General features: G+C 33.6%; 3 protein-coding genes and 1 non-coding gene across 7 annotated transcripts; 3 read left to right on the plus strand and 1 right to left on the minus strand.

Annotated features, from left to right (window-relative positions):
* Positions 1 to 2,136: 2,136 nt before the first annotated feature.
* Positions 2,137 to 6,810, minus strand: LOC18107590 (pentatricopeptide repeat-containing protein At5g24830). Of its 4 annotated transcripts, none has more exons than XM_024589667.2 (6): positions 6,645 to 6,810; positions 6,403 to 6,560; positions 6,174 to 6,320; positions 3,852 to 5,451; positions 2,710 to 2,834; positions 2,137 to 2,592 (listed from the first exon to the last, which is right to left on the minus strand). In XM_024589667.2, the coding sequence occupies exons 1-4, from the start codon at positions 6,648 to 6,650 to the stop codon at positions 3,981 to 3,983; spliced, it is 1,782 nt and encodes a 593-aa protein (XP_024445435.1). In that variant the 5' UTR covers positions 6,651 to 6,810; the 3' UTR covers positions 2,137 to 2,592; positions 2,710 to 2,834; positions 3,852 to 3,980. The 4 variants fall into 4 exon arrangements, with proteins under 4 accessions (XP_024445435.1, XP_024445433.1, XP_024445434.1 ...); XM_024589665.2 differs by having other exon boundaries at positions 2,710 to 3,001; XM_024589666.2 differs by having other exon boundaries at positions 2,710 to 3,011.
* Positions 6,811 to 7,523: 713 nt separating this feature from the next.
* Positions 7,524 to 7,597, plus strand: TRNAN-GUU (transfer RNA asparagine (anticodon GUU)). The gene has a single exon. It is a non-coding gene; the product is annotated as a tRNA-Asn (tRNA).
* A 2,620-nt stretch (positions 7,598 to 10,217) lies between these two features.
* On the plus strand, positions 10,218 to 11,728 carry LOC18107589 (uncharacterized). Its single transcript, XM_006371791.3, has 3 exons — positions 10,218 to 10,408; positions 10,575 to 10,668; positions 10,883 to 11,728. Exons 1-3 carry the CDS (start codon positions 10,289 to 10,291, stop codon positions 11,500 to 11,502), a joined length of 834 nt encoding a protein of 277 aa, XP_006371853.1. The 5' UTR covers positions 10,218 to 10,288; the 3' UTR covers positions 11,503 to 11,728.
* Positions 11,729 to 12,813: 1,085 nt separating this feature from the next.
* On the plus strand, positions 12,814 to 15,915 carry LOC18107588 (putative disease resistance protein RGA3). Its single transcript, XM_024589529.2, has one exon. The coding sequence runs from the start codon at positions 13,033 to 13,035 to the stop codon at positions 15,913 to 15,915; it is 2,883 nt and encodes a 960-aa protein (XP_024445297.1). The 5' UTR covers positions 12,814 to 13,032.
* The last annotated feature ends 1,832 nt before the right edge of the window (positions 15,916 to 17,747 follow it).

Here is a 17,747-nt window from a genome sequence, read left to right on the forward strand (position 1 = left end):
CTTTTATTTTATTTAAAGAGCCTTTTTTGAATTTTGGTTTTTCGAAGAGGTTTTATATATATATATTATAATCTTTTGTATAGATGAACTATATTCTTCAAAATAAAAAATATTTATTTTCATATAATATTCTAATATGTATAGCCTTGCATAATATTTTTTTTTATTTTATTTTATTCAATCAATTTAATATCTTTGTTTATTTCTATTATCTTTTAATCGAATAAAAAAATAATGCAATAAAAAAATTTAGCAAAAATAATTGGATAAATATCTTGTCTTGTGAGATTAAATATTTTAGTCTACACCTGTCTCTTAATTTTTCAAATTTTATTTTTAGGTATGGTTAATGAATTTTAATTTATTTATTTATTTATTAGTATACATAGATCTCAATTTATTTGATTATATATGTGCATAAATTTTTTAATTTGCACTTATATTTTTTTAACTACATAAATACATTGAAAAAACTTGTATATATAATATTTTTTATAAAAAATAAAAATATTGAACTAATGATAAAACCACATGTTCAATTTTGATAGATTGGTAAATTGGGTTATGTCGTGCAACAATTATTAACCTTTTTCTTCTCCCGTGAGAGAGAGATAATACATTTTACTCTAAAATTGAGAACAATATTTAGAATATTTTTATTAATAAAATATTAATGATGAGACTTAATGTGTTTGGTAATAAAGTAAAAGGATATTTTTTTAAAAATACTTTTTAATTGAAAATGTATTAAAATAATATTGTTTTATATTTTTTTAATTTGTAAAATTAGCACATCAAAAATATATAAAAAAACATCTAGAAAAACATTGATTTGGTATTTTTTTCAAGTGAAAATTAGTTTGAAAAGTATTTTTAAAAATGAATTGAACCCGAGCTCTTGGAAACAATTTTTTTCTTCTTAATTTCGTGACTCTTTTGATTAAAAATAGATTATGAAACAAAAATAAAATAAAAATCTTTGCTTTAGAGTTTTAAACTTGAATGGTAAGAAAGAAAGACCAACAAACTTTCTTCAACAATGTTTATGTCTATTTCCTCAAGTTATGCAGAATAAGCGTGGCAGACAAATTGAATGCAACTTATTCTTATTATGGATAGCTCCATTATCAGTTAATGGAAGAATAGAGCAAGCTTATAAGGGTCATCCCTGGATAATCTTCCAAGGAATTTCCATGGCCCATGATGTATTAAATTTCAAGAATAGTATAAACCAAGAGATTTTTTTTTTGGACAAGCAATATAAACTGAGAATATAATCTAATTGTAACAAAGTTTCTTAATGAATCATAAAGTAGCTGGCTATATACTAAGGTCAATTCATTTCCTTGCCGTCTTGTTTGAAATCAAATTCTAGTTATATCTAAGAACAATTTTAGAAAAGTATCTTTTGCAGTAATGGGCAAGAACCCTGCGGTTTTTTAGCTCAAGGTCCTTTAGTCTTTCGTCATTTATGCCCATAGGTAACTGTGATACCTTTCTCTGAATTTCCCCTTGTCCATTTTTGGCTACCAGGCGAATTACCATTAAATCAAACAAGTCTCATGGGATTATAAATGGTAGATTTGAGCATGTATTTTTAGATTCAAACTAAATGTTTGAATGAAATCCATACATTTTATAGCTAATTCGGTTTGATTATTTTGGGAATAATATATATTTATATTCCAGTGACATGAAAACTCTCTCCTTTGAAGATAGGGCTGGAGGTTGCTTATAAAAGCAGCAGGATTTGATAGGATAGAGAATCAAAGAGAGGATTTTTCCTCGAGGAAAAAGCTGTGGTTCATCCTACCTTTTATGGCTTGTACCGTGGGGAGCAAGTGTTGCCAGCTTTTTATCACATGAACAATCCGTCATGGGGAGGCAACTGTTGGTAATTTTATCTGAGCCTTCCTTCGGTGACATAAAGTCATCTCACAAATATGGTAACTTCTTCAGAGAAAAACAAATACAGCCAGTTGGGAAAACGTCGGTGTCATTAATCACATCCAGGACTCACACTAACAGATTTAACTTTTATTTTATTTTTAAATAAAAAAAAGACATTGTTTTAACTCTTTTTTAAAAAAAAAAATATCTTGACTTCCAGGCTGTGACCCAGGCTTGAGCAGAGTCAAAAAAACAGGACAGGTCTAATAACACTAGAAAAGATGACCCAGTTATCATCACTGCTCCAAAATCAGGAGTGATATAATGTTAATACCCGGTTACAAAAAGATGGGACACCATTTTTCCCATTCGAGTCATTAACTTGGCTGTTGTAATCATGGCATGACATTGATTAAGAAACAACCAAAGAAAAGCTCACTTCAACCTGAATATAAGCATGGCATTGTCCGGGTGCCCAGATCCTGTCAAGTTTCAAGAAAGCTCCGATGCGCAGCCACAACTCTGAATAGTCCTATTCATTACAGTTCTCTCTTAATTTGTTGGATCCGCGAAGATACAAATACCATGCAGTTAACCATTGTGGAACAAGTTGGTGTTGCTTGAATTGAAGTTCTGGAACGTTATGTTTATCATTCCCATTATAAACCCAGTCTTGATGCTTCAACCTACTCTTGTTTAACCCTGCAGAAAACATAAGATACCAGATAAAAAGTAATCAGTAAGGTGTTGAATGATCTTTCCAAATCAAAATACAAGCTACAAATGGCAGATACAGAAATCGTTGGTAATATCTCTTACTTGCTTCAGAGAGAACTCAAACCAAGGTACTCTTTGTAACTACAAACGAGGAGCATTTTCAAGATGTGTGTACGCAGTATCATGGTGCTATATTTCTTCCAGAAAGTATGTAACGATGGCTGCTCCTGTACAAAATTCATTTATCCTCGTCACTGCTTGCAAGGAGGCTACTGACACCAACTCAAATGGTAAAAGCCAAAGTTTATTTTCTTGATAGTCAGGACAGCAAGTTCATAACTTTCAGTAGATCCTAGAGTTCCAGATGGGCTTCGGTTCAACCTCCACCAAACACCTGGGAATGTCTTGTTAGACAACATCACGAAACTAATTCAAAATTCTATCAGAAATTACCAATTCTTAAAGTCTCCCTCCTCTAAGTTCAATGGCAAAGAAGAATTTATAGCCCAAATCATATAGTTTGTGCCCGTGAACTCAATTTTTCAAATGGCAAACTCTATCTTAGAAGGGAATAACTGTTGTAGAATATATGGAATTGAGAAAGATGAACTGGAAAGCAAACTTGCAATTTCAAGCACGCTTTCCATTGCAAAATGGAAACGAGAGCGAAGGAGTAATTTACTATCTGGGAACAGGAATTAATTTTCCATCATTCAAAGCAAAAACCAGAGGAGAAAAGGCTGTTTAAGATTTAAGCCAAGTCAATCCAAAACCAGCAACTTATAGCAGATCAAATCAAGCTCACATAAAAAAGGCAGGATTCAAACACAATTAAAGGAAGATGGAAAAAAAAAAAAAAGCAGTGTTGCCTCAGCTTGGATTTTTCAAATAGTAAACATAATCATTAAGATATTGACTGCAATGAACAATGCACTACCTATAAATGTGAGAATATATACTTCCATAATCACATCATTCAACTTGCTAATATCACATGTTAATAGTTATTAGCTGACATACTTCAGCATTTTCACAATAAGCTTAAAAATCTTCAAAGTTAAAAAGTTAAATCTTTCAGGCAAATTTATCAGGAAAACTCGTATCAAAGCATTATTTTTACCATATGGAAACCTGATAGGACCTATTTCATGGTTCCTGGAATTTCCCGAACAGGTAAAACTAGAACAATGGCAGCCTAGAAAACCTGCTTATTGAACTTGACAGCATCTATAAAAAATACATACCTCTGGAAAAATCATATGCAAGACTTTAGGATCCCCACAAGCAGAAAATAGCCAACATCATAAACTGGATCCCAATTTCAAATGCAAGGACTGTGACTTGCCAGCCAAATTGCTCCCTGGCATTTCAAACTAGTAATTTTGCACTGTCCTAGCAGGACTCCGGATCTCCAAAGAGGAAAGTCTCTTGTTTCCAGCCAACCACTTCCGATACAGCTGAAATGCCCTATCAGGCTCCTTCATTTTGCAGTACTGCTTAATTAGTATTTGAAATGGAACGTGATCAATTAGTAAACCAGATTTCAATAACTTGGCTAAAAGTTCCTCTGCCTCCTTGGTGTTATACTTCACACAGTAACCTCTAATTAGCTCAGTGTAAGTTATCATGTCTGGATTACATCCCCCTCTAAGCATTTCATCATATAATTGAAGAGCATAATGAATGTGTCCTGCATGAGCAGCTGCACCGATCAAAAGATTGTAAGTAACCACATCCGGAAAAAGGCCCTTTAAAAGCATATCCTTTTTCAGAAAATATGCATACAAAATGTTTCCTATTTTTACTTGTGCATGGATCAATGCATTGTAAGTGAACACATTTGGTACAACACCAAAAGACAACATACGATCTCTGATGGCAAATGCATTACAAATATCTCCACATCTCCCATAACCATCAATTATGAGGTTCCACACAAGAGGCTCTGGTATCATTGATTTCTCTAACATACAATTAAGATAACCATTAGCCTTATCTACATCCCCACAAACACATAGGCCTTGAATTATTAATTTATACGAAACCTCATCTGGAGCAACTCCCATTCTTAACATCACATCATGTATGTAACAAGCCTCATCAAGCTTTCCACTCTTGCAAAGGCTAGATACAAGAGTGTTATATGTGAAGACATCAGGCAGTAGACCCATTTTAAGCATTTGACAAGAATAGCTATATGCAAGTTTCATGTCTCTGGCTAAACAGAATCCGTGGATAAGAACATTATATGAGATAACATCCATTGGGGTACCCTCCTCCACCATTGAATCCCAGATACCAAGCGCCTGAACTATATCTCCACTCTTGATAGAACAATCCATAAGTATAGTTGAGGTGATAACATTTGATGTTGCCTTTTCGTCATCATCTAATATCTCTCCAAGAAGCTTCTTACCTTCAGTTAAAAGGTCCTTCTTGCAGAGTGCATGCAAAAGTGTGTTGAAAGTAACTCTATTTGGTTTGGTACCACTATTAGCCATAGAAGAAAACAGATGTAATGCTTTATCAACCTTATCAAGAAGACAATAACCTTTGATAAAAGTATTATATGTGGCGCAGTTGGGAGATGGACCCTTGTCTAGCATCTCCCTAATAAGCCAATCTGCCTTCTCCAACTCAATCATTTTGCACAGTCCATTCACCATATAATTGTGTGTCAGCACATCGGGAACAAAACCTTTCTGAATCATTTTACTCCTTAGCCATAAAGCTGGTCCCAACTTACCCCCCAGACACAAATCCTTGATTATAGCTTCATTTCCTGCACAATTAACATCCAGCGCACATCCTGTAATGCCTTTCTTCACCAAAGAGATATCATCCCTGTATGACTTAGAGAAACAAAAATATATAAATATCTATGTTCTGATTCTCAAACTATTATCATTCACAACTCATGTAAACTAATCACCAACAAAACATTCAGTTCAAATAATCAAAAGCTATCATTCAACAATCAATCCCACCCCATATAAAAAGCTGACAAATTGAAGTCTAACAGACATGAAAAAAAAAAAAAAAAACCTTTCAAATTAAACAAGGAGATTTATCAAAACACCCCAGTAATTACATCCACTACATTTATCATTTATGAATTATCCACTTGCATAAACTATCACCAAGACACCAGCACAACATTCAGCTGAAATAATCAAAAGCTCTCATTCAACAATCAATCCTCACCCCATATGACAAGTTCACAGCAGTGAAGTCTAACAGACATGAAAAAGCTAGACTTCAAACAAAACATTTCAACTAAACAAGGAAATTTATGGAAACGGTCCAATAATTACATCCACCACATCCATTAAGTATCCATCTTGCATTTTCTGCTTCACAAAAATACCAAGGCAATTATAGAGATTTTTACATCTTGGGTTGCACAACATCACCTAAAAGAAAATCTACAGTAAAAGTACCCTCCTAATTATGCCTTTAAAATACTGTAAATTTACGTAGCAAACATCCACACTCCAAATTATAATTCAAATCCTAACAAACAAGAAACAAAACCAACAACAACAACAATGAAATCAAAAGCTGACCTCATCGATTTCAAACGATCCAAACTACCCTTAAGCATTGAATCCAATACATTAAAAACTAGTGGGTCTCCTCCTCCGCCATCGCCTTGCTTATTATTCGAAAACTCATCACCAACAACAGCATCCATGCCTTGCCCACCAGTCCTCCTTCACATTTACCAACATTTTTCTTATTACAAAACACATTAACATAAAAAAAAATCCTAAACATTAACAAAAACAGCATTACCTTAAATCTGGATCTAAAACGGGCTCACAGGATAAGACTCCACAGAATAAATTAGTAACATTGTGCTTGAAACTCTCAATGGTTTTTTCAAAAAATCGAAGCAGCAAAACTTGTGCTGATACTGTCGTTGTCGATGATTCCCCAAAAGATATGCATAACTATAACAAAAACTCAAGAAGTCAAATTTAAAGAAAGAAAAAAAACAATCAAGAAATGATTAAAGAATATTAGTGAGAGCTCACAGCCATGGTTTTATGCTTCTCTATCTCTTTCCGTATAAATTACTGCTTCAAATGAATCAAAATAAAACACCCATCAATCTTTTTGAAGGGTTAAAGGCAAATGTGTAGCGCTTTTTGTCAAAAAACCCTCACTCTTTCGCTCAGCCTCCCTAGATGCTCTGTGATCGTTGAGCTTAAGCTATGGTATTGTTTTGGGTCTGACCCAGTCGTCTATGGGCTTAGGGAAGGTGAGCCCAAAATCAATATTTTTCCATCTTTTCTTATTACTAGTTTTACTTCAGAAAAACAATAATCAGAATATTTTCAATAAATATTGATAGATACCCCCCTTGAAGTTTATAGAATTTCTATAAAATATATGTTTTATACATAGTTTTAAATTAAGAGTACGGTCAGGTTTTAAATTATCAGGTTTTAGATTTAAAATTAATCAGGTTTCATATAAATTTATCGAAATAGTTCAATTCTTTTAAGAAATAATTTTATATTCTAATATTATTCAAAATAAATAAATGTATTTGGACTCATTGTTTATCATTTGATTAATTATTTTTTTTATTAAAAATGTTTTGAAAATACGATGACTTTGGTTGCCGCGGTAAAATTTTCTTTTTCTTTTGCCACGCCACACATAAATAATTGCATGGGACCTATAAAACTCACAAATTTGATATCAGTATTCAAGATAACACTGCTAACTTTATTAATATTATTTGATATGTTTTTTAAAAATATATATTAAAAAAAAATATTTTTTACACATAACACCACCTAAAGATTATCAATGGGTTACTCAACATATTATAATAGTAATATTTGCTCATATACTTCATTGAGATCATGATAATAACATATATGTGTTCCCTTAGAAGCAAGCACGCTGGAATAGCTCAGTTGGTTAGAGCGTGTGGCTGTTAACCACAAGGTCGGAGGTTCAAGCCCTCCTTCTAGCGATAAGTATTTTATTTTGTTTTGTTTTTGTCACCAACAAAACAACGTCGCACTGTTTCAAATTCTAGAATCTAGAGATTAGCTGGCTGTGCAGATTAGATATTTATTTATTTATCGCGGTAAAGAAAAAATGATGCTTTTGTTTTTTTAATAAAAACTGATTTAAAAAAAAAAGAAATTAGTTTTAATTAGGTCAAATAATATTAACTCTTCTTATTATAAATTATAAGGCATCTGACGCATCTTTCTATTCATTGGAGTAGTGTAATTAATTTTTTACCATTGAAAAAGAAAAACTAATTACGCTTCCAATTGGGATTACAATTGTTTTTTTCAAAATGATACTTTAGTCATTGCAAAATAGATTTGGGACATTAATTTGAACACTTTTTTTATTATATTAAAATGATTATTTATCCTTTTAAAAAAAAATATTAAGCTTTTATAGAGGGAATTTTTAGTCTTTTAAAAATAATTTACACAATTAAATTACGTTCATATCGTTTTGGAGAGAAATAAAATGAACATGCACGGGGGTTCTAAAATTACAAAATTATCTTTGGAATCTAAAAAAACAAAGGTTGTTTTCAAGAGTATCTTAGTTTTTTTATTCTGATTTTATTGTTATTTTTAATTTGGTTAGGATTTGTATAATAATTTTATTTTATTAAATATTATTAAAAAAAAAGTTGCTCATGTGTTAGTGTGTGATGGTCTTCGCACCATTCAGATGATGCGTGTAGTCCCTTCCGATTACCAAAATCCTGCATTTGTGGCGGCGTTAGGAGTGACAAATCGTTTTCTTTCTAACAATGTGACACATGTTCACGGAGAAGTTTTTTTTATCCCGAATTCGAGTTAGTCAAGCTAACTTAGGTTAGCTTGGATTTTCGTTCTCAAATTATTTATTTAACTTTTAGTTTTTTTTTGCTAGGTCCATCTTTTGAAAGTTTATTTATTTTTTATCTCGATCTAATGTTGCGAGTGACGGGCTGGTCGAGTTAATTTATTATGACTTCTTTTCAATTTTATTATTTTGCATTAAATTATTTTCCCTTGAGATTTATCATTTTTTTGCTTCTTTTATTGTTTTGTTATTTCAAATGCGGGTTAGTCAAGTTAACTCAGGTCAAGTTGCATTTTCTTATTTTCTTATTTTACTTTGGTCTTTTTTGTTAGTTTTTTCTTTTGAAAGTCTTTTTTTTTATCTTGATCTCATGTCGCGAGTTGTGGTTTACTCAAGTTAACTCAAGTTGTCTCAAATTGTTTTTCTCGATTTTCTTATGAGTGTTTTTTTTTATCATTTTTGCATTAAATTATTTTTCCTTGAGTTTTGTTATTTCTTCACTTTTCTTTGTATTTGGTTATTCCAAGAGCGGGTTGGTAAAGTTAATCCAGTTTAGCGTGGTTTTTTTATGCTTTTTTATTGAACTTTTGTTTTGTTTTACTAGGTTCTTCTTTTAAAATTCTTTTTATTTAATCTCGATCTCATATCATGGATTACGGATTGTCAAGTTAACCTGACTTTACTCAGATTTTTTTATTCAATGTTATATTTTGTTTTCATATTTAACATTTATTTATTAGATTTTGAACTTTAATTACAAATTTTTTTTAGGTTGTTTTGATCTTACCTTCCAAATTAAATTTTAATAAATTTAATTTGATTTATCTCGGATTATCGTCGCTTAAATATCCTTTTTAGTGCTGGCAAAAATTTGGCCCAACCACAATGCAACATGGGCAACCTAACTAATTTTTTTATGAAATCTAGTGGAGCTTCCTGCCAAACTAAATTAAGTTTAATAACAAGATTTATGGGAAAAAAAATCTATTCGTAGATGTAAATCTATCTTTAAAAAGTTCATTAATTTGTAATGTAATGATACTAAATTGATTATTAATAATTTAAATGAAAATATGTATTAAATCAAATCAAATAACTTATTATTCAGAGACCAGGCGAGTGATGTGGAATTTGTTTCACAGAAACTAATGTTATTTTGCCCATAAATAGATTAGAGGATTGTTTAAAATTTGTTTTTTATGTGCGTGTCTCTTTACATAATGTTTTGTATAATGCAGCGCTCACCTTAAGTAGATGGTTTTGCCCATCAAATATTTGTAACTCCTGCGATATGCTTTCACAGAGCTATTTCAATGAATGAAATGTCATTAAAAACCGAGAAGTGTAGTTTAATTTGTCAAAATTTAAGTTTGATTTTTAGAGATTTTATAAATTTTAAAGCTATTAAAAATTTAAATGATTATTAATTTTAAAATTTATAAAATTAATTAAGGTACAGCAATCTGAAATTGAAAATAGAAACGAATGTTCTTTCTCCCATTTTTAGCATGAGTAATTCTGCCCGGTATGTAGTAATTTAAGGCAAACTTAATGCAAAATGCTTTTTGTGGTTGGTTACAAAATGCCGCATGTTGTCTTGCAGAAAACTCAAACTCAACGAAAATATTGCTAATATTTGGCCAGAATTTGGAACAAACGGAAAGAATCTCATCAAGGCGTGAAAGTTTATTTCCCAAGACCTGCTAAACCTTCCAGATTACCACCCGAAGCTCTTTTGTATGCTCGCTTATTTTATTTTTTTCCTGTTTAGGTCCACCACGTTCTTAATCATACATCTGGTTTGCAAAATGCTTTGGCCAACCTCAGAGAAGAAAATCCTTTGCTAATGGCTGACTGGGATGAATGTCTGAAATGGATTGCTATGTCAGCACCTGAGACTGAACCTGGCCAGGAGCAGTTGTATCACTATCTGTCTTTTGGCTGGCTTTGTGGTGGAATAATCGAGGTACAATCCCATGCTCAAGTGTTTGAACATGAAAGAACCACGAAGCTGATGTCTGCATTTTTTTTTTTTTTTTGAATTGCTTTATGATTGGAATGTCTGATCTGCATCTGTTTTCGGAGGGAGCTTGATTTGTCCTGCATTTTAATAATGTGCTTTAATGAAACAGCATGCCTCTGGGAAGAAATTTCAGGAGATCCTTGAAGAAGCAATAGTTCGACCTCTCAACATTGAAGGCGAGCTATATGTTGGAATTCCTCCAGGTATCTGTTAAAGTCCGTGTATTCAATGTTCTTGCTTCGCTAGCAGAAATTAATACGACAAAAGATTTGCCCATGCAATTGCTTTTTTTTTCAAGCGGTCATACTATCTGCCTGTCCCTCCTTCCATGGATAGAGTTATCATGCTCCTGCAAATTGTAAATTAAAAGTTTCTTTCATGATTGGCACATTAATGCTTGTCATGTGTCTCCTCCAGGTGCGGAATCTCGACTAGCGTCTCTGACATTAGATGAAGAAGATTTTAGCAAGCTCTCAAAAATTGCTAGTCGTCCTGAGCTTCCCTCCACCTTCCAGCCAGAGAACATTTCCCAACTAGTAACTGCAGTGCCTGCTTTGTTTAACATGCTGAACGTTCGTCGCGCCATTATACCAGGTGCTAACGGACATTGCTCAGCTCGTGCTCTTGCACGCTACTATGCAGCTCTTGTTGATGGAGGCCTGGTCCCACCACCTCATTCCTCTTTGTCCAAGCCACCCCTTGGTACCCACCCACACATTCTCAAATTTCCTTCAGAGATTACCTCCAAAAAGCAGAAAGGTAAAAAGAGTAAGGCAGCGGGTTCTACTTCAAAGAAAAAAGGAAATGGTTATGAGCTCAAGATGAATCACAGTAAAGATTTCAAGGATGGTGGAGAAAGTAACAGTGATGGGTATACCAGGCTTGCTAATGATAGCGCTGGTGGCAGCTGCAGTGATGCTAGTCCACCCAAAGGCTTTGCAGCCAGTGAAAACCCTCGCCAAAATAATGCCATCAGGATTTTTAATAACCCAGAATTCATGATGAGTTCATGGGCGTGGGTGAATACAGGAATCTAGTACTGCCAAATGGGAAATTCGGATTAGGTTTTAGGAGATTTAGTTCAAGTGATGGATCCTTTTATGGATTTGGGCACTCAGGTATGGGTGGATCCACAGGTTTTTGTGATATTACTGAATACAATCATGTCAACAGGAAATTTTTCATTTTAGTTTATAAACTTACAAGCTGCTTTTGCTCCTTTTCACACTTAGATACATTTGCTTTATGCATTTTAGTCTCTCATTGATGCCTGTTGCGTTATTAAATCTGGCTTGTTGAGTTAACTCGGTTACCCTCTTATTTAGGACCTGAGCATGACTGAGTTGAAATTAACCTAGATTAAAGTTGACAGGCATGATGTAGTCTATTAGTCATTTTTTTTTTACAAAAATAACTAGACTCACAGCAATAATAAATATACAGTAGTGGCAAAGAAGAGACAATAATCAAAGCAAGAAACAGTGGATGTTTGTCAATGAACGAGATATGAGCAGAAAATACACATTCGCAAGAGCAAGATATTATCGAATTTAAAAATACGTTTAGTGATCAGAGAGTAATGATTTTATCAAGACAACAACAACACACGGTTTCTTCCATCTTTTGTGTCCTCAGAGTTGGAAACTCATTTCTCATCCGATTGGTGAGATTTGCAGGGGATTTCAAAATTTTCTATATTCAAGGATGGCTACCATTGCCATGACCCTCCATGCTTCAAGGAAGGTGTTGGCATTAGAAAGAATATGGTTAGTTAGTTCTAGTTGGCATCATGAGGTAAAAAGCACTGAAGGACTTAAAAATCTTAACCCTTAATCATAACCCTGCATAGACAGACCAACAATAATGTAAGAGAACATGTCAGCTTTGTCATGCAAGAGATCGATCAGTTCAAATAGAAGTAACGATAATAAAATGGGACTGAATTTGATCAACACCAAGGGTTTTACAACAAAGTTGGCGGAACAAGTTCACATTCAAAGAAAGAAATTCTATTAAATGATACGTTGTTTGAGAAACCTTTGAACAAACTGTAGGCTGGAGATGTTTGCATTTGCATCAGATTCCATCCGTGTTCCCCTTCTTTTAGTTTACTTGGTTGTTGCACTTGCACAAGATTCTTGCTTAAACTACTATATGTCCCGAAATAATGTATAAATTGAATGGATTAAGGTGGCCATTGTTCTTGATACCTTCCATAAGCAATTTTAATTAATGGCTTCTGTAAATATTGGAATATTTCTATTGAGAACTTGGAAGGAAAGACTATAGGGCATTTCTTAGGGAAGACAGGTATCCCAAAACTCATCATCAGAGCAAAGCTCTTTTGCTTCAATACATGAAATTAAGAGATTCCATGGCCTTTTCCAATGCACTATTTATACATCAAGTAATAGATCATATGAACCACCATCAAATCATAAGCTCCCCTTTTTTATTTCTCCTCTTTTCTCAACCAATCAATTACTGCCTATATTGCACATTCCCAAATTTATAATCCTTTTATTTCAATTTTATCCTCTCTCAACCATTCCTTAGTTCTGAACAATATGGTTGATGCTCTTGTTTCCGTAGTATTGGAGCAGTTGAGCTCAATCCTTATTCAGGAAGTGCAACGAGAAGTGAGGCTCGTCGTTGGTGTCAAGAACGAGATTAAAAAGCTTACCAGCAATTTCCAAGCCATCCAAGCTGTGCTTGCCAATGCAGAGGAAAGACAGTTGAAGGATCAGTTGGTCAAACATTGGTTAGATCAGCTCAAAGACGTATCTTACGACATGGATGATGTTCTGGATGAGTGGGGCACTGCAATTGCAAAATCGCAAAGCAAGGTAAATGAGCATCCCCGCAAGAATACAAGGAAGGTATGCTCTTTCATGATCTTCTCTTGCTTTCGTTTTAGAGAAGTTGGTTTGCGTTGTCGTGTTGCTTATAAGATAAAAGAACTGAATGAAAGAATAGATGGCATTGTGGTTGAGAAAAATAAGTTCGACTTCAAGTCATCTAAAGTGGAAATTAAACAGCTTGAACATCGAAAAACCACTTCTGTTATAGATGTAGAAGAAGTTAAAGGTAGAGAAATGGATAAAGTCAAGGTTATGAAAATGTTGTTGAGTGAGAGTAGTCAAGGACCAGCCCTCCGTATAATCTCTCTAGTAGGGATGGGAGGGATAGGAAAGACAACCCTTGCTCGACTAGTTTATAATGATCATGTGGTGGAGACCCATTTTGAGAAGAGAATATGGGTTTGTGTATCAGATCCCTTTGATGAGATAACGATTGCCAAGGCAATCCTTGAAGCTCTTATGGGGTTTGCCCATAATGTAATCGAATTGCAGACTTTACTAGAAAAAATACAATCATTGATTAGGGAAAAGAAATTCTTGCTTGTCCTAGATGATGTGTGGAATGAAGATTCCACAAAGTGGGAGCAACTGAGAAACTCCCTCAAGTGTGGTTGTTTGCCTGGAAGTAGTATTGTGGTGACCACACGTAATAGGAATGTTGCAAATTGCATGGGCTCCTCATCCACTGACATTTTAGAACTAAGACTTCTCTCTATTGATGAATGCTGGTCACTGTTCAGTCAGCTTGCATTTTTTGATAAAAACAGTAGAGAAAGAGGAGATTTAGAAGATATTGGTAGACGAATTGCAGCAAAGTGTAAAGGCTTGCCTCTTGCTGCAAAGAGTCTAGGAAGTCTTTTGCGCTTTAAAAGTAGAATAGAAGAGTGGGAAAGTGTCTTGAATAGCCAATTTTGGGAGATTAAAGAAGCTGAAAGCAAAATTTTGGCTCATTTATGGTTGAGCTACTATGACCTGCCCTCTGAAATGAGACAGTGTTTCTCATATTGTGCAGTCTTTCCAAAAGACTTCAGATTTGGGAGGGATGCTTTGATCAAACTGTGGATGGCACAAGGTTTCCTTCGGGAAACACGAAATAAAGAGATGGAAGTAATTGGTCGTGAGTGCTTCGAAGCTTTAGCTGCTCGCTCTTTCTTTCAAGATTTTGAGAAAGACGAGGGTGATGGCAGCATTTATGCATGTAAGATGCATGATATGGTGCATGATTTTGCACAAAGGTTGACAAAAAATAAATGTTTTAGTGTAGATATCGAAGGTGCGGCAGAGTCGAAGATAGACTCTTTTTCTAGAGATGCCCGACACTCCATGGTAGTGTTTAGAAATTATAAAACCTTCTCATTTCCTGCAACCATCCATAGTTTGAAAAAGCTTCGCAGCCTGATTGTTGATGGTCGTCCTTCATCGATGAATGCAGCCTTACCTAACTTAATCGCTAATTTGAGTTGTCTAAGAACATTGAAGTTGTCAGGATGTGGAATAGAAGAAGTCCCATCCAACATAGGAAAGTTGATACACCTTAGGCATGCTGACTTGTCTGGTAATCTAATCAGGGAGTTACCTGAAGAGATGTGTGAATTGTATAATATGCTAACTTTAGATGTCTCCTTCTGTGAGAAACTTGAAAGGCTGCCTGATAACATAGGAAGACTAGTCAAATTAAGACATCTCAGTTTTGGTAATATTTGGAATAACTCATTTTTTGTAAAGGTGAAAGGAGTTGAGGGGTTAAGTTCTCTTCGGAAATTAGATGAGTTCCATGTGAGTGGTAGTGGTGAAGTGTCTAATATTGGGGATTTGAGAAACTTGAACCACCTTCAAGGATCTCTTAAGATAAGATGGTTGGGAGATGTGAAAGATCCAAATGAGGTTAAGAAAGCAGAAATGAAGAGCAAGAAACACCTCACTCGTTTAGATTTATTTTTTCAATCGAGGACAGACAGGGAGAAAATTAACGATGATGAAGTCCTTGAAGCCTTAGAACCACCTCCAAACATTTATTCATTGGTAATAGGTTATTACCAAGGAGTCATCCCAGTGTTTCCTAGTTGTTTTAATAAACTAAGGGTTGTTGAACTCTTTAAGTGGGGGAAGATTGGGAATCTGCCTCCTTTGGGGAAGTTGCCATCTCTTGAAGAATTAATCATAAATGGGATGGAATGTGTGGGAAAGGTGGGGCGTGGATTCTTGGGATTGGGAGTTGATGGCGAGGATGGTGAGGATAGTGACATTAGTATTGGAGAAATGACATCATCATCAAATACTATTATTACATTCCCCAAGTTGAAAAGTCTTTCCTTTTATCTTATGGAAGAGTGGGAAGAGTGGGAAGGAGGAGAAGGAGGAAATGAAGATAAAACAAACATCTCCATTTCAACCATAATTATGCCGTCTCTTCGTTCCTTGACAATTTGGGGTTGTCCAAAACTGAAAGCACTTCCGGATTACGTGCTCCAGTCAACAACTCTTGAGCAATTGGAAATCTATGAAAGCCCAATTCTAGAAGAGGAATTCGAAGCAGGTGGAAAGGGTTGGCCCAACGCCTCTCATACCCCAAACATCACAATTAATTAATACCCAGAGATGAGGTAATGTGTTCTATTTATTAATTCCCCTGGCATCACATTCTTTTTTTATCTATTTATTTATTTATTAATAGAAAAGGGTTGCACTTAATTTTATGTATAATTTTAGGAAACTGATCTTCAACTTAATTTCTCCTCTTAATTGGCAGTCTTCCTAATTATTGGCAAGGTTTAATACGACAACAGATAATTGGCTGCAGGTAATTAACTTCTATATATGTAATTAGGAACTAACTTCCTCTTTTATTTATTTATTTATTTTGGGTGTTCCTATTGGATTAATTGCCTATATTAGTATATATCCATTAAGTAGACAATATCTTCATCTAATAAGAACGTACGTGTGGTTTTACTGTATAATTAATTTTAATAAAAGAATGATAGCTTTGATCGATGAATTAAGAGTATATATGATCCATCAATTTCCTATATAATCAACTATAAGTATAATCATCTTTCGTGTTGCCATGCAGGCGCTTCACTAACAACATGGGGCAAGGAAATAATCACAGCGCTCAAATCCATCGGAGGAGGAGGAGGAGGAGGAGATGTGTATATAGCCTTTAATTAATTAATTATATTGTTTCTGACTTTGTTTCTTTTTATTTTTTTACTTATTTCTTATAATAGTTTGAATATTATCTGTACATTAAAACAAAATTGATACCTTAGCATTTTAAATTAATAATAGTGTTTCCGTGATTGTCCCGTGGTTTTTCCCCTCATTTTGAGAGGGTTTTCCACGTAAAATTATTGTCTCTTCCCTATCTCTTTTAATTTTTTCCTTTCCTGTTCTGCTGTTCCTTACAGTAAACATGACTTTCAACATCATTTTCTTCAATATTTTCTCAAAAAATGTTGTTGTCAATTTTATATTTTCATCATTTCATTTTGATTTTTTATTTTAAAAATTATAAAAGATTTAAAAACAAGCGGATGGGATGGAGAGTTTGATGAGGGAATTTGTTTTTGGTTGAAAACATACCATTAAATTAACTATAATCAACGATGATCTAAGAAATATTTAATTATTTTTATGTTATAAATATTATTTCTCTTTTATAAGCTAAGAGTATTAAATTATAATTAATTTGCAACAAGACAAAATCCCAAGTAAGATTGTTAAAATCTCATGTTAACTTACGATTTTACAAGTTAACATATATCTAACGTGCTAAATTGAACTAAAAACTTGAAACTAATAAAATTAGACTTAACTCGTGCAAAATCGGTAAACTCGGTCCGATTTTATGAGTTTACTAAATTTATGATATGAACCAAGTCAGGTCCAAATTTGGCCTTAAAATGTCTGCTGATTAGTTTTGCAAGATTAAACATATCTTTCAAACTGTATATTGGATAAAGCTGAAATTTTACAGGAAAATATTAGATACATGAAAATATATTGTGGTAAATTTTCAGGTCAAATGGAATTAACAACCATAATATTTAAGATGGTCAAATTTAGTAAACTAATTTTGTCAAATATGTCAAACAATACCTTCGTGTACTATTGGCGACATATTTAAAGGTACCTGTGGAATTTTGCTTCGATTAAAGTTAGGATATAAACTATACATCTGAAACTTTCCAACTATATATCGTAGATCCAATAATTCATCCAAATGAGAGAGAACGACATGTTTGAAATCAAGAGAGAACGATATGTTTGAAATCAGGACTTAAATCTGCCACGAATATACAAAAATTAAAGATTCAGGCTATATGAAGAAATTTTAACATGAAGATATTTTTTATTATTTTATTTATTTTATTTTAAATAATTATTTTTAATTTGAATTTTTTCTAGCGCATTAGACA

The sequence above is a fragment of the Populus trichocarpa genome, chromosome 18, assembly GCF_000002775.5.
Source record: "Populus trichocarpa isolate Nisqually-1 chromosome 18, P.trichocarpa_v4.1, whole genome shotgun sequence".
Classification (NCBI taxonomy): Eukaryota; Viridiplantae; Streptophyta; class Magnoliopsida; order Malpighiales; family Salicaceae; genus Populus; species Populus trichocarpa.

Excerpts from the sequence above, each read along its gene's own strand:
- LOC18107590 (XM_024589667.2), bottom strand. Across the intron at positions 6,321-6,402 it reads GTTTTAGATCCAGATTTAAG|GAGGACTGGTGGGCAAGGCA; the intron begins GTAATGCTGTTT and ends GTAAATGTGAAG. Across the intron at positions 5,452-6,173 it reads GATCGTTTGAAATCGATGAG|GGATGATATCTCTTTGGTGA; the intron begins GTCAGCTTTTGA and ends TAAGTCATACAG.
- LOC18107589 (XM_006371791.3), top strand. The coding sequence starts at position 10,289 with ATGGCTGACTGGGATGAATGTCTGAAATGGATTGCTATGTCAGCACCT. Across the intron at positions 10,409-10,574 it reads TTTGTGGTGGAATAATCGAG|CATGCCTCTGGGAAGAAATT; the intron begins GTACAATCCCAT and ends TTAATGAAACAG. Across the intron at positions 10,669-10,882 it reads ATATGTTGGAATTCCTCCAG|GTGCGGAATCTCGACTAGCG; the intron begins GTATCTGTTAAA and ends TGTCTCCTCCAG.
- LOC18107588 (XM_024589529.2), top strand. The coding sequence starts at position 13,033 with ATGGTTGATGCTCTTGTTTCCGTAGTATTGGAGCAGTTGAGCTCAATC.